Source organism: Schistocerca americana, chromosome 1 (assembly GCF_021461395.2).
Source record: "Schistocerca americana isolate TAMUIC-IGC-003095 chromosome 1, iqSchAmer2.1, whole genome shotgun sequence".
Lineage (NCBI taxonomy): Eukaryota > Metazoa > Arthropoda > Insecta > Orthoptera > Acrididae > Schistocerca > Schistocerca americana.
This window is the reverse complement of record NC_060119.1, coordinates 817,835,388-817,851,036: the sequence shown is the minus strand read 5'-3', so window position 1 is coordinate 817,851,036 and position 15,649 is coordinate 817,835,388. Positions and strand designations below refer to the sequence as shown.

The 15,649-nt window shown below is 42.7% G+C and overlaps 1 protein-coding gene across 1 annotated transcript in view; it reads left to right on the top strand.

Annotated features, from left to right (window-relative positions):
• The first annotated feature begins 473 nt into the window (after positions 1 to 473).
• Positions 474 to 15,649, top strand: part of LOC124594418 (solute carrier family 22 member 7-like) — a 148,588-nt gene continuing 133,412 nt past the window's right edge. Inside the window, exons 1-2 of the mRNA XM_047132792.1 lie at positions 474 to 583; positions 11,501 to 11,828. Coding sequence (XP_046988748.1) covers positions 11,560 to 11,828 — 269 coding nt within the window. The 5' untranslated portion in view covers positions 474 to 583; positions 11,501 to 11,559. The remainder of the gene's footprint in view (positions 584 to 11,500; positions 11,829 to 15,649) is intronic.

Here is a 15,649-nt window from a genome sequence, read left to right as displayed (position 1 = left end):
ATATTTCACTTCATTTATTAAAGGAAAGAGAGGTAGTTTAACGTCTGTCTGATGTGGATTAATGTTCAAATTATAAAGATGATGACCTTCTTAGAAATCTTCAGTGATTTTCGCCATTCGAAGGAGGATGTACGTACATGGATGTTACCTAGCATACTTACTCGACAATTCTTGAGCGTATGTCTCCTAACAAGCAGCATAACTCAAGCTGTTATTGAAATATGTTTTTTAAAAAGTCTTAGAGATGCTTCCTACATTAACACGCGTGGCCCCCGTGGCTCTAAGGAGCAGAAGGTCACACGCAGACTTCAGGTACGCCCTTTAATCACCGCTGACGCACTTTAACCGGTGGCACTGCTGCTCCACCACGTGGCAGTCCGCCGTTGCGCAATGGTAGGCCGTTTATCTCTGAGATCCGCAGCGCCGCTTCTATCGTTTGTACTGTGGCAGCCGAGAGGCGTCTCAAGCGACGTTGTAGCGTTCGCTGAGAGACCTCACGTTGATTTATTAGCTTCCGACAGCAAAAAATGTAGCGAAGAGTTTCCTGCATTTTAGGAGGAACCGCGCCGTTGCAACAGTATCTGTGAGTACCTGGATTCGACGAAGTTACTTACCTATAAGTATGGTTATTTTTATTGCTTTACAACATTTTCAAATGCTTTAAAAGTTACTCTTTGCTCTAATTGTGAGGTAGCTTTAATGATTTAAAACGTCACACAGGCAAATGTGAGGTACGTTAAGCGTACTTCTTCAGCGTTTCAATAATAAGCAGGCAACTGCACCGAGCCGGCCGAAGTGACCGAGCGGTTCTAGGCGCTACAGTCTGGAACCGCGCGACCGCTACGGTCGCAAGTTCGAATCGGGCATGAATGTGTGTGATGTCCTTAGGTTAGTTAGGTTTAAGTAGTTCTAAGTTCTAGAGGACTGATGACCTCAGCTGTTAAGTCCCATAGTGCTCAGAGCCATTTGAACTACACCGAAAGAAATCGAGTAATAGATGAAACTTAATTTCATTGTGTACTGTGTAGAGGTAAAAGATAGGAATAAATAAATAAGAGACCACATTACCAGCTTTGCTCATAGATTTAAACACGTACGTGTCTTACAAGTTACGATCAGAGACGGAAAGTGCTTAAGGTCTCTTCCTTTAATGAAACTGTCACGAACCGCCCTCCCAAGTTTCGTCACCGTCTGTACTTTTTGAATCAATGATTATAAAATAAAAGAGTTCCGCCTGAAGTTATAAAAATATTGGTAAGATTCACTCGAAAACTGGATCCAAGATTTAACATTAAATTTTTCTAGCATGACCGATAGGCAACCGGGTAGCAGTTTTTATACTGACGTGTAATTAGAGAGAAAAAAGTGACGAACAGAGCCCAGACTCGAGACTTCGTCGTGGCGGCGTCTGATGCGGCGCCGCACATGCGCAACACTAGTGCTGTCTGTCAGAGTACGCGCATGCGCACTCGGCCTCATACTTGCTCCGTAACAGGCGAACGCGTTTTCTTTTCTTCCGCTCTTGATTTTTCCGCAAACATCGTAAACCTCTTGTCTTATCTGCCCAGTAACAGGAGACAGTTACATGCGAAACTCTCGTATGTTTTCCTTTTCTGCAGCTTTCTTATGGCCAGCATAGTTCAAGCATTTTTCCTTCATATCAGCATTACTGGGCGATATGGCGCAGTGGTTAGCCCACTGGACTTGCATTCGGGAGGCCGACGGTTCAAACCCGCGCCAGCCCTACAGGTTTAGGTTTTCCGTAAATTCCCTAAATAGCTTCAGGCAAACGCCGGGACGTTTCTTTTCACATGCCACGGCCGATTTCCTTCCTTAACCCGACCTTGCACTCTGTCTCTAATGACCTCGTTGTCGACGGGACGTTGAACACTTATCTCCTCCTTCTCCTTCACTGTCAGCATTGGAACTTTTTACGAACGAAATGACATTCACTTCTCTATATTTTTTTATATGTCCGCCTTCGTAGTTGATCCGTCATTGCACCAGACTGCTATACGGAGAGATAGGCTTCCATCCCAACTGCTGACAGAGATTTTCGTTTGGCGAGGGACTGGAACGGTGACCATTCAAGCGTGGTAGGGTAACTTGATGGCCACTGAAAACGAGATGAAGCGGACCCAAGTTGAATGCTAGCGTTAAAGCCTGGGAGAGCACACTGGCTGGCACTCTACGTATAATAACGGACAATAACGCCGGTAAGCAGGGAATAGCATAGTGGTTCATCAGCATCGCATTGTCACCTGTGCTTGATTAGAATATACTTTTAATCAACTTTTTTAATAGATATGTTAACTAAAATTTATGACGTGTTTGCAACCCGTATTCCGCATTCAGTGACTCACCCGCTCCCTGTTGAATGGCAAAAGAATCTTCTGCGACTGATTACTGTTAAGTGTTTATTTAGAGAGCATTCTTATGCAGAGGTGCAGAAGCTTGCACAGGACAGACTAGCAAGAAGAGTTGCTTCATACAAGTCTTCGGACTGAAGACAACAACAGCAACATTCAAAGTGCCTGCGGAGTGCAAATGTACTCGGGCTCGTTCACCACCTATTTTACACGTGGCTCATCTGCAAACGGTTTTGGTAGTGAATGGTTGCATTTGCGCCCCTAATACTGACTCATATATTGGCTAGCCTTTGAACAGCAGTGAATTGAATACACAGTTGTCTACAGCACAACCTTGCGCAAAATGAGGTACACTATACAAGTTCAGATTGAAACTTATTTGCCGGCCGGAGTGGCCGAGCAGTTCTAGGCGCTACAGTCTGGAACCGCGAGACCGCTACGGTCGCAGGTTCGAATCCTGCCTCGGGCATGGACGTGTGTGATGTCCTTAGGGTAGTTAAGTTTCAGCAGTTCTAAGTTCTAGAGGACTGATGACCTCAGCAGTTAAGTCCCATAGTGCTCAGAGCCATTTGAACCATTTGAAAATTATTTATTTAAAACAAACACTTGTAACTTTTTGGTCATGCATATTAAAGTTGACAAATAAATTTGATCTAGATAAATAATAATCGGTGCAATTTGTACACATGGTTTATTGTCTCGCACCCACGCACTTTCAAGTTGTTCCTTCACAGTTTATTCGCATACACTGGCGTCCATGCTTACACTCGCGGCCGTTTGCTGCTCCGAACTTACCACCACAACGGACAACGACCAAAGTCCACATTTTCCCGCTCATATCCCCAGTCCTGAGTCGGTTCACGTGACACTACAGTAATCAAAATAATTCCTAAACATGGCCACAAAACGTTTACAATTTTTGTAAAATTTAAATACTTAAACCTAAATTCATTATATTATTTCACACACATTTATCACCACATAATTTTATAATTCGTTGCAATTAAAAAAACAAAACATTATGCAACGGAACTACGAACACTCATCAACACACAAAACAAGTATTTTCATGTCCATTTTGCATTACCCGATTTTCACTCTGCATTTAATATATAATTTTATTCTTAAGCGTGGAAAATTAAAATCAGAACTAATTTATGACATGCTGTCAGATTTACATAATTAGGAATAACTCCATGTTTTGGCACAGTTTCACCCACTCCCTTCATTTAATGACGTCTTTGCACGAAATATGAGACATACAAATACTTGTCTGGCACTACAAAGATTGAAACTGAATAGTGTCTTCATAATAAAATAATGACTTACTTTGCAGTTGTTCTAAACATCTTTATAACTTAATTCTACTATGAAACGTTTTGATTGAAGTACACCAGCCCAACATATTATTACTGCTGCTGTGCTTTAAATTTAAATTACGAACTACTTGGAAGAGCTCGTTTTCATATGACTTCTATTTCAATGATCCAAGGATTCACTACAAGCACACCCTACATTATTTACTTAAGTGCAAAGTCATGTACAGTAATTATATGCAATTATGTAACCAAGTAATTTAAACCATCTGAAACTGCTGGATGCTGCCTTCTGTTTATCAGGGAAAGACGAGTCTATAAATATATTGACTTGTCTTTGTGCTTTTCACATCCCATCCATTTTTGCATAGCTAATATTTGCATTGAGAGCAAAGCTGCTGTATGGCCATATTATCCCCCGTTACCTCACAGGAGTTGTAGAATACGACCGTCTGAGAGTAACAGGAGAGACAGGCGACAAATTTCTAGAAAACGCCACTACCGTAGAATACCTAGGAGTAAGCATCCACCGCTGTAAAATGATGACATAAAACAAACAGGAGGAAAAGCAATGGAGTCTGAGATTCACTGGAAAAATCTTAAGGAAATGTATTTCACCCTTGAAATAATTGGCTTTCAGACCACTAGTTTGACCGATTCTTTGGTATTGTTCATGAGTTTAGGACCGTTACTAAGCAGGATTAATAGAAGAGACGGGAAAGAGTAACGAAGAGCGGCACATTTCGCACAGTACGGTTTACAGGGCGTGAGATGTTCAACAAACACCAGTGCCAGATGCTACAAGAGAGGCCCTGTGCATCGTGCAAAGATTTACTGCTTAAATTTAGGGAGTGTATTTTCCAAGAAGCGTCGGTCAACATTTTACTTCCTCCCACATACGTCTCGGAAAATGGACACGACGAGAAAGTCAAAGAACTTGCATATGATGCGTAGCTTTACCGGCAACCATTATCCGCACGCGCCATTGCCGCTGCTGATTGTTAAAGTGCTTTGGGAGACTAATGTATAACGTGATTACTCTCCTACTCAACCCCCTCGACAAAGGCAGTGTACCACTACTGTCTAATAAAGTGCTTACCTTATTCGGACACTGTTTTCCCCCCAAACCTACCAAGGTTAGAGCAAAGTCTACAAAGAATACATGGATTACTCAAGGAATCGGGGTATCTTGTAAAACAGAAAGAAAACTGTATCTGTCAATCCGAAACAGTTCCGATGTTGATGCTATAGCACATCACAAGAAATACCGCAAAATATTAAAGACTATAATACGGATACCAAAGCAAATACATTACAAGGAAAAGATAGTCACATCAGATAACAAAATAAAGACAATATGGGATATAGTGAAGGAGGAGACCGGTAGAACCAGACATGAAGAGGAACAATTAGCATTAAGAGTAAATGATACATTGGTGACAGATGTGTATAGTGTTGCAGAACTTTTTAACAAACATTTTATAACTGTTACTGAAAAGATGGGGTTGTCAGGTTCGGTAGATGCTGCTATAGAATACCTCAGACCAGACATTTCAAGTAACTTCCACAATATGAATTTGACCCTCACTACCCAGCAGAAATAATGTCCATCATAAAATCTTTAAAATCAAAAGTATCTAGTGGGTATGATGAAATATCAACAAAGTTAATTAAAGAATGTAATTCTGAGCTAAGTAACATATTAAGCTATCTGTGTAACCCGTCGTTTATCAGTGGAATATTTCCTGAATGGTTGAAATATGCTGAAGTTAAGCCACTGTTTAAGAAGGGAGATAAAGAAATAGCATAAAATATCTGTCCAATTTCACTGTTGCCAGCATTCTCAAAAATTTTGGAAAAAGTAATGTACAATCGGCTTTATAACCATCTTATCTAAAATAACATACTGTCAAAGTCATAGTTTGGATTTCTAAAGGGTTCTGATATTGAGAAGGCTCTCTACACTTACAGTGAAAATGTGCTTAATTCATTAGACAAAAAACTGCAGGCACCTGGTATATTTTGTGATCTGTCAAAGGCATTTGACTGTGTAAATCACAATATCCTTTTAAATAAATTAGAATATTATAGTGTAACAGGAAATGCTGCAAAATGGTTCAGATCTTCTATCTCTGGCAGGAAACAAAGGATGTTATTAGGAAAGAGACATGTATCAAGCTATCAGGCATCATCCAACTGGGAACTAATTACATGTGGGGTCCCACAAGGTTCCATTTTGGGGCCCTTACTTTTTCTTGTGTATATCAATGATCTTTCATCAGTAACATTACCAGATGCCAAGTTCGTTTTGTTTGCCGATGATACAAACATTGCAATAAATAGAAAATCAAGTGTAGTCTTAGAAAGATCAGCTAATAAAATATTTGTGGACATTAATCACTGGTTCCTAGCCAAATCTTTGTCACTAAACTTTGAAAAAACATACTACATGCAATTCAGAACTTGTAAGGGGTGTCCCACGAGTATATGCCTAACATACGACTACAAGCAGATAGAAGAAGTGGACAGTGTTAAATTCTTGGGATTACAGCTTGATAATAAATTCAACTGGGAGGAGCACACCACAGAACTGCTGAAGCGTCTTAACAAATCTCTATTTGCAATGCGAATTGTCTCAGACATAGGGGATATAAAAATGAAAAAGCTGGCATACTATGCTTACTTTCATTTCATAATGTCATATGGGATTATTTTTTGGGGTAATTCATCAAGCCAAGCTAAAGTATTCTGGACACAAAAACCTGCAGTAAGAGTTATATGTGGTGTGAACTCAACAACATCCTCCAGATGCCTGTTTAGGGAACTAGGGATACTAACTACTGCTACCCAATATATTTGTTCCTTAATGAAATTTGTCATTAAAAATATATCACTTTTTCAAACCAACAGCTCAATTCATGGAGTCAATACTGGAAATAAGAATAATCTTCACAAGGATTTAAAGTCACTTAGTCTTGTACAAAAAGATGTGCATTATTCAGGAACACAGGAACACACATTTTCAATATCTTGCCAGCAGCCATAAAAAGCTTATCAACCAATGAAAATCAGTTCAAGAGAAGCCTAAAGGATTTATTGGTGGCCAACCCCTTCTACTCCATTGATGAATTTCTCAGTAAAACCAACTGATTTGTGTATAACTTCTGCACAATTTCAGTGCAGTAATGTGATCATTGTAAATATGTGTGTGTGTGTGTGTGTGTGTGTGTGTGTGTGTGTGTGTGTGTGTGTGTGTGTGTGTGTGTGTGTGTGTAAGTACATTCGAACCTCTGCACCATTTCAGTGCAGTAATGTGTTCATTGTAAATAAGTATTATAGTAGTTGCATTACACATTTATTACCTTATAAATAAATAAATAAACTTTTTTATTTTAAATTCAGTGCATTAGTATTTGTAAAATGACTCTTTCATATAGTGTTCATTAAAAAATGACGATTTTCCACTTGGGACCTGTGGAATGGTACATTAGCTTATTTGTTTTAGTTGTAAATATTTGTCATGTATTGTTGTTTTCTGACATGTTCTACATCCTGGAGGACCTCCTCACTACGGATCAATTAGAACGAAAGCTAATCTAATCTAACATAATCTACTTCTAGAGTCAATTCTGTATGTTATTGTGAGAAAGTGCTCTAAATGTTTGCCGGCCGGGGTGGCCGAGCGGTTCTAGGAGCTACAGTCTGGAACTGCGCGACCGCTACGGTCGCAGGTTCGAATCCTGCCTCGGGCATGGGTGTGTGTGATGTCCTTAGGTTAGTTAGGTTTAAGTAGTTCTATATTCTAGGGGACTGATGACCTCAGATGTTAAGTTCCATAGTGCTCAGAGCCATTTGAACCATTCTTGACGTCTACAATGAAACACCAATCAGTGCGGTGGGTGGACGCCGGTGGCGCCGCACCAAGAAATGAGCTCTCGTTTTCATAGGCCGATGTTCTCTGGAATGCTAAAGGAATTCTCCGTATTGATTATCTTGCAGATGGTGCAATAATTACTTGCTAATGCTGTGCAATTCTTCGCGATCATAAGGCAAGTATAAATGAGAAGTGTTGGGATGGTAAAAGATAAAATTCAGGACAATGCATCAGCCCATAAGGCCGTTTGATAATGAGAAAACTGAATTGTGGAACTTTCACACTGTTCATCAGACGACCATCATATAACTTTCAACGAGAGACACTGAACTCGAATTCGGGGGACTGCAGCTGAGGCATAGGTTTTCCGTGGTTTTCCTATCACACTGTTGCCAAATGCAGGGATCGCCCCTTTGCAATGACACGGCCGGGCTGGTAATCCGTCGCTAATGACCTATTCGTCGATGGACGTTGATTTCTAAACTTCCTTTTTTTCCTTTCCGTGAATTCAACTTATTTCCACATACAAAGACATTTATTCGTGTAATCCAGTTTTGTCAGTCCAATGATGACGTTACACCAGCCACAGACAGGTATTTTATGAGCCTCAGAGAGGACATCATCGTAAAATAAAGGAACCTTCGGCTTGAAGAACAGTCTTTCATTGCAATGGTAACAAATTTACCTAGCTCTCATACGGGGTAGAGTTGTTGGATTGTATAAAATGTCACAGTGATGGCGACAGTACATTTAGTTGTCAGGTGAATGCCGCGCGGGATTAGCCGAGCGGTTTAAGGCGCTGCAGTCATGGACTGTGGGGCTGGTCCCGGCGGAGGTTCGAGTCCTCCCTCGGGCATGGGTGCGTGTGTTTGTCCTTAGGATAATTTATGTTAAGTAGTGTGTACGCTTTGGGACTGATGACCTTAGTTTTTTTTTCAGGTGAATAAAGCGCGGGAACAGCTTTGGCACTGGGTATATGTCGCACTTATTCCATAGGACGCACTGTAATGACTCTAACGTAAACGGCTAGAGAAGGAAAGCTTCAGAATGAGTGCCAGAAAGACAATAGGAGATAGCCAACAGAGTCCGTACCAACGTTAGGAGCTAGAGAGAGGGTACGAGGGAGGGAGGAGTGAAGGAAGGTGGGGAGGTGGGAGCTACTGATATTAGTTTCGCAGTGAGTGACGAAATAAAGTATAAATCTCATGAGAAATGTTTCTGTGTATACTACTAGTCAGTATCGATTATATGTTCCCCCTATCTTCTAAATGATACTCATATCTGTGAGGCTGCACTCGGCTTGCGAAGATCACCTTCTTCTGGGGGAGGCAGGGGGGGGGGGGGGGTATGGAATTGCCCCACACCTTGGTCTCCTCTCCCCCCCCCCCCCCACTCCTGTAGGGTGCGCCGTTTAGCACCGATCACACACGTACATAGAACAGAGTCCGAGCAGACAATCCTAGCTTAGGTCACATCGAAGGCGGCTCAAGCATGCACAGGCACATGCACATGCACGGCATCTACGGGCAGCGGCGTGCGTTCGGGATCGCTCTTGCCGCAAATACTAAGACTCTCACATTAATGACTAATATTAACTGCTGAGAGTTGTAAAACACGAAGATGTGCTAGCAATATACTGAAATTGTAATCTTACAGGTAATGATAAAAAAAGGAATGAAAAACTTGTATAGCAGTGGAAGCCAATGAAAGTACACTGACAGAAAAAAATCGCAACACTAAGCAGGACTTGTGCGACATAAACGAAAGGGAGTACGAGTGTTTCTTCATCTGAAAGATGATGTCTATTCACGTTTCGTGCCAGTCGCATACGAGTGTCGCTAGTAGCAGCACTGTGAGGATACATAACAGGTTTGCTTTAAAGATGCGCTGTAACAGTCATGAGTGTTAGTTACCATTGAAATTGGACGTGGTGAGTTGATGTTAGTTAAGAACGCCTTTGTCAAAGACGCCATTCCTAACAACTCAGTGAGTCTAGAAGAAGTCATGCAATACGACTGCGAGAAGCTGAATGTTCCTTCTGCGTTACTGTAGAAAGACTTGGCAGTAACGTAGCCACTGTACATGACTGCTGAAAGCGGAGGTCACAAGAATGTACGGTCGCTAGAAGACCGAGCTCCGGACGGCCAAGTAGCACTACCCAGAGGGAAGACCTTCGTGTTCGACGTATTGCTCTGGTTCATCATACTGCATCTGCAGCAGCAGTTTGAGCAGAAATTGGTACCACGATGACAATGAGTCGTTACAAATTGGTTGCTTCATGGACATCTCTGAGCCAGATGCTCTGTAGCGCGCATTCCAGTGAGCCCAAACCACCGCCATTTGCTACTTCAGAGGTGTCAGGAGACTGCTTTTGGAGCGCTGGGTGGAGGTCTGTTGTGTTTTCTGATGAAAGCTGGTTCTGCCTCAGTGCCAGTGACTGCCGACTGTTGGTTAGAATGGGGTCAGTTGAGGGTCTGCCACCAACCTGTCTGCATGCTAGACTCACTGGACCTACAGCTGGAGTTATGATCTGGAGTGCCACTTCGTAGGACAGTACCCTTAGTGCAAATATGTACGTCAGTCTGGTGATTCGAACTGCTGCGCTGCCATTCATGAACAGCATTCCACGACGTGTTTTCCAACAGGGTAACGCTCGCCCACATAGGCTGTTGCAACCCAACAAGCTTTGTAGGTATGTGCCTCGGCCTAGTCGATCACCAGAACTGTCTCCAGTGGAGCATATATGGGACAGCATCGGACGAGAACTCCAGCGTCATCCACAAGCAGCATTAACCGTCCCTGTATTGACCGACCAAGTGCAACAGGCATAGAACTCCATCCCACAAACTGACATCCGGTACCTGTGTAACACAATGCATGCATATATGCATGCTTGCATTCAACTTTCTTGCGGATTTACTGGTTATTAATATACCAGCATTTCACTTTTGCTATGGATTATTCGTGCTAACATTAACCTGTAATCTTGCGATGTTAATCACTTAAATATTTTATCTAGACAAATGTATTCCCGAATTTTCATTACTCTACATTAATTATTTTTTAATGTTGCGATTTTTTCCGTCATTGTATATCTGGTAAAATGAACCTGAATAAAATCGCAATAGCTGTTAACTGATGATTTATTCACGACCGGTTTCGCTGCGTTGAAACAGCATCTTCAGGAGCTTCTACACAGAAACGAAAGTATCCTCGTGATCGATATATTTAAAAACTTAATTAAGGACAGACAACGAAAATAAACCCAAAGAAAAACTGCTTACTGTAGTGGCACATAGATTAGCACCCGAAGACGCCCGCAGCCCCACGAAGAGGAGAAGTGTTCAACAAATAGTAACTGGCAGAGCATTCGGGCTGCTAGTGCAAGGGATGAGGTACTGTGGCGAAAAGAACCACAGTTACTGTAGTAAATATGATTAAATGCAATAGAAGAAGCATAAAGTAGGTACCATCAATAGAACATCTGTCTAAAAAACAGAACCTATGAAACAGCTCCGTTAATGCAAAGATAAACCCGCAAGGAAGGGAAAAGTTATGTAAGGTTGGATTCTGCGACCGTAAACTTTGGGGGCGTCTTTCGGTGCCAATGTATGCGACATTACTATTAGTTCTTTTTACTTAGGTTTATTTTTTATTGGCTGTCCATAATTTTTAAATATATATATTACAAGGACGCTTTCCTTTCTGAGTACAACCACCTGAAGATGCTGCTTTAACGCAGCGCAACCGGTCGTGAATTAATCATTAGTTGACACCTGCTTGTGGTTTCATCAAGTTCAGTTTAACATGAATTCAAACAGCCGTGGCTGCCCATATTACGAAGTTATATGTAAATGTATATGTGTCTTGTTCCTGGAACAGGAAATTGAAAATTTTTAGTTTTAAATTAACACCAATGAGTTAAACTATTATGTTTACAGAGAAGTTTTTATCAACACAAGACAGGGATACAAACAGCAGGACAAAAGCGCCGAGTAAAATGGCAGAGCTGGGCCCTTTGAGGAAGGACGAAGACGGAAATGCCCCGGACAGAAATGTGATGGACAGTCTTCTGGAGGCGGTGGGCACGCGCGGCCGCTTCCAGCAGCGCTTCAACTGGACCTTCAACTTGCTGGTGATGACGTTCGCCGCCATGCCGTACGTCAACTTCGTCATCGCGCTCACCGTGCCCGACCACTGGTGCCACGTGCCCGGCAGGGAGTCCACCAACTACACGCAGCAGCAGTGGAAGGCCTTGCACATACCCAGGTGAGAATCGGATCTTACCCGTGAAGAGACTACTCGCATTTCAGTAACGAAATGGACTATTTACTTAAGCTGCTGCCCAATTAAGGTTGTACGACACTGTCTTTCTATTTTCAGACAATTACTGCGTGACGTATTCGAAACCTAAGAGCCGTTTAGACATTATACTATACACACCTACTCCGCTTTTCCACGTAATGTCATTTACTTCTAACGAGTACAACACGATAGGTGCCAGAAACCTCGCTCAGTGGAAGAGCGGTCAAAATAAGCGACAACAGTCTCCCCTTATCCGTAGATACTCGATAGTTTCGGAAAAAACGACGGTCAAAGTTTTCGAGGTATTTTCCAGAGACTTTGTGTGCCTTTTATGTACCTTTTAGATACTCAGACTAAATGGTGGCACAGTTGTTAGCGTCGAGGCTTCTTAATTTTGTGTCCCATGTTCAAAACCCGATAACTGTTTCTTATTTATTTTATTTTAATTTTGTTGCTTTCATTTATCTACCCATGTTTGTAGAAGGTTACTACACGGGTGTTTTACAGCGTATTTTGACATAACGTTGTCGTTAGTCATCTAATAATTGTATGATCGTAATAAAAAGAAGAATGAGAAAATTACTTGAAATTGTTTCCGGTGTAATTCCTGTAGCGTGTCTTGATTCATGATCAACCGCAAGCGCCAGTTTTCGGGAAAGTATTCCATTATGCTTGGTTTGCCGTGAAATTATTGCCAATGCGCGAAATTTTCTCAGAATGTTAACGTTTCTTTCCCAAGTGAGATTGATATGACGAAGTATCATTGTGGCAAACCTGCCTTCACGCGATACTCACGATGTTCAGAACATCTGTGTTTCGAATGTTTCTACAATCGCTATCATCGAGGGTAACGCACAAAATCTTCCTAAAGAATAAACATATGAATAAAATATAAGAATTAATATAAGAATTGACATAAGAATGAAATATCAAAATATGAGAATTTAAAGAGATTATAGCCTCTCAACATACGATACGCACAAATGTTACATAATAAATGTCTGACACTCATTGTGAAATCCAGTTGTAATTTACAATTAATATAACGCTCCTGTATCTCCTAATCTGATACGAAACATTCGTGCTGTAACCTTCTGCGGACATGGGTAGATAAAGGAAAACAATAAAAATTAAAAAAAAAACAATAATCAGGTTTCGAACACAGGGCGCAAGATTAAGAACCTGTGACGCCAACCACTGAGCAACCAGTTCGTCTAAGGATGCAGAACGGTGAAAACTTTGACCGTCGTTTCTTGAGAAACAGTCGAGTATCTACGTATAAGCCGAGACACGGGATCGCTTATTTTTACTCTTATTCGACTGAGCGAAGTTCCTAGGAAATCAAGTGATGGCACTTGTGTCTTCCTTGTAAGTACTTTTCGTAACTTCGGACTAGGTTTTCCAAGCCCTCTCCATAGAAGTTCTCCGTTTGGGAAATGAACAGGTAGACAGTGGTAGACTTGCGTTCCTCTTCAACCCATTGTCAACCAAGTAATAGTTTCACGTACAAAAAGACGTAGTAGTGCGAGGAAGCGAGTGAGAAGAATAGCGCCGACCGGAGTGGCCGAGCGGTTCTAGGCGCTACAGTCTGGAGCCGCGCGAACGTTACTGTCGCAGGTTCGAATCCTGCCTCGGGCATGGATGTGTGTGATGTCCTTAGGTTAGTTAGGTTTAAGTAGTTCTAAGTTCTAGGGGACTGATAACCTTAGAGGTTAAATCCCATAGTGCTCAGAGCCATTTGAACCATTTGAGAAGAATAGCAAGAAAACGAAGCATCTCCATCTGGTCAACAACGGTCCTCTTTGTATTGGTCGGTAAGCTGTTTCGGTCCTCACCTTACACACGATTTTCGACATACGAAATTTTCCGTGACAGTCGAGAGCAAAATTCATGAATCAGAGTACGAGCGGTCAATAATCGACCAGACTGCAGGTTTTGGTGAGGTAGCTGCATAATGTTAACGTTCTAGACATGCCACTCCGCTCATCGTGTACCTACTTAAGACTACTTTAAGGCCTCGGCAAAGCTGTCTATGACTGTAGGCCCATAAAGTAGGTATATCCACTGATGAATATGTAGAGCTTTAGATCAATTAACACACAAAAATCTAATTGCAGCACGCACTTCATAACTGGCGGAAGCAACGATTTTCAGCGCCATACTCGTTTGCTTTCACTCGCAAACGACTGCTGAATCAAAGTAATGACTTCGGCGGCTTCGTAAACAATCCATAAACACCGCTGCCTCCATGTAACTTCGTTCTGAGCTGAGAACATTGAAATACAAGCTGACAGCTTTCACTTGTCAAATACACCTCGAATTTGTAGATGATACCATCTGATGATTGGCGGTTTCGGTGACGCTTTTTCTTTTTGTTCTTTCGTGAATAACTTTTTGAGAGGGGCTTTCAGTAAGTAATAAAACACATTTCTTTTTCTCGGCCAAATTCAGCTGAAAAAACGCGGAATTTCTTTTGGGGCGTTGTGGCATATTTCTGCTTCAGCCCCTATCGTTTCATTAAGATCCGATAGGTGGCGGCGCTGTACGTATCCTTCAAAATGGCTTCTGTAACGAAAGTGCGTACCACTGATTTTCTTTCGGTGGAAAACCAGAGCATCGCAGATATTCACAGGCGCTTGCAGAATTTGTACGGAGACCTGGTAGCAAACGAAAGCATGGTGAGTCGTCAGACTCGTCCACCAGCTGAAATACTCACAGGGGTGTTCCTGCTGGGTTCCTCGCCGCCTACTTCTTCAAAACCCTAGCTGTCATCACTGCTACTGCGGCTAAGAAACGCCGGGACTGGCGACAGACGTGCACCCATTTAAATGCTACCCTACCTACCAACTCGTCCAAGTTCTGGTAGCCTTCCGTCGCCTTACCGGAACTAAACCCTCCCCCTACTATCCTCTTCTCCATGATGATCACCCCTTCCCTGACACTCTTAGTAAGGCCAATCACTTTGCCTCCTACCTCTCCGATGTGCTTTCCATCCTCGATGATCCCCAGTTCGATTACTCCCTCTTCCCGGATGTCCGCGATCGAACTGACATCTCTCTCCCACCCCTCGCTCCTGGTTTCCAGTACTTGGACAACATTGGACACACGGAACTCAATGCCCCTATCACTACACAGGATCTCATTGCTACACTCCGCACAAAACGCAACACTGCTCCTGGTCACGATCGTGTCACCTACCGTCACCTTCGTGAAGCTCCTGTCTCTTTCCTCTCCACCCTGGCCAAGCTCTACAATGTAGTCCTGTCCACCGGTTACTACCCCGACCTGTGGAAAACCTCCCGTATCCTGATGTTCCTTAAACCTGGCAAACCGCCGTCCGCCATCTCCTCCTACCGTCCCATCAGCCTTACCTTGGTCTTCAGCTAGGTCCTGGAATCTATCCTCACCTGCCACATCCACCACCATCTCCGCCAGCACCGCCTCCTTCCCATTACCCAGTGTGGCTTCCGTCCGTCCTTCCCTTCCGACGACCTACTCCTTCACCTCACTCATCTCCTTTCCGAACAGCTTAATTCCCGTCACTCCACAATCTTCCTCTCCCTGGACCTCGAACGTGCTTATGACTGCGTATGGCATTCCAGTCTCCTCTTCAAGCTCCAAACCTTCGCCCTTCCCATTAACTATGTCTGTCTGATCGCCTCCTTTCTCCCCCACCGTCCTTCCTACGTCACCATCCATAACACGGATTCCTACACCTTTTTTCCCTCCGATGGTGTGCCCCAAGGCTCCGTCCTCTCCCCCCTTCTATATCTTTTGTATATGGC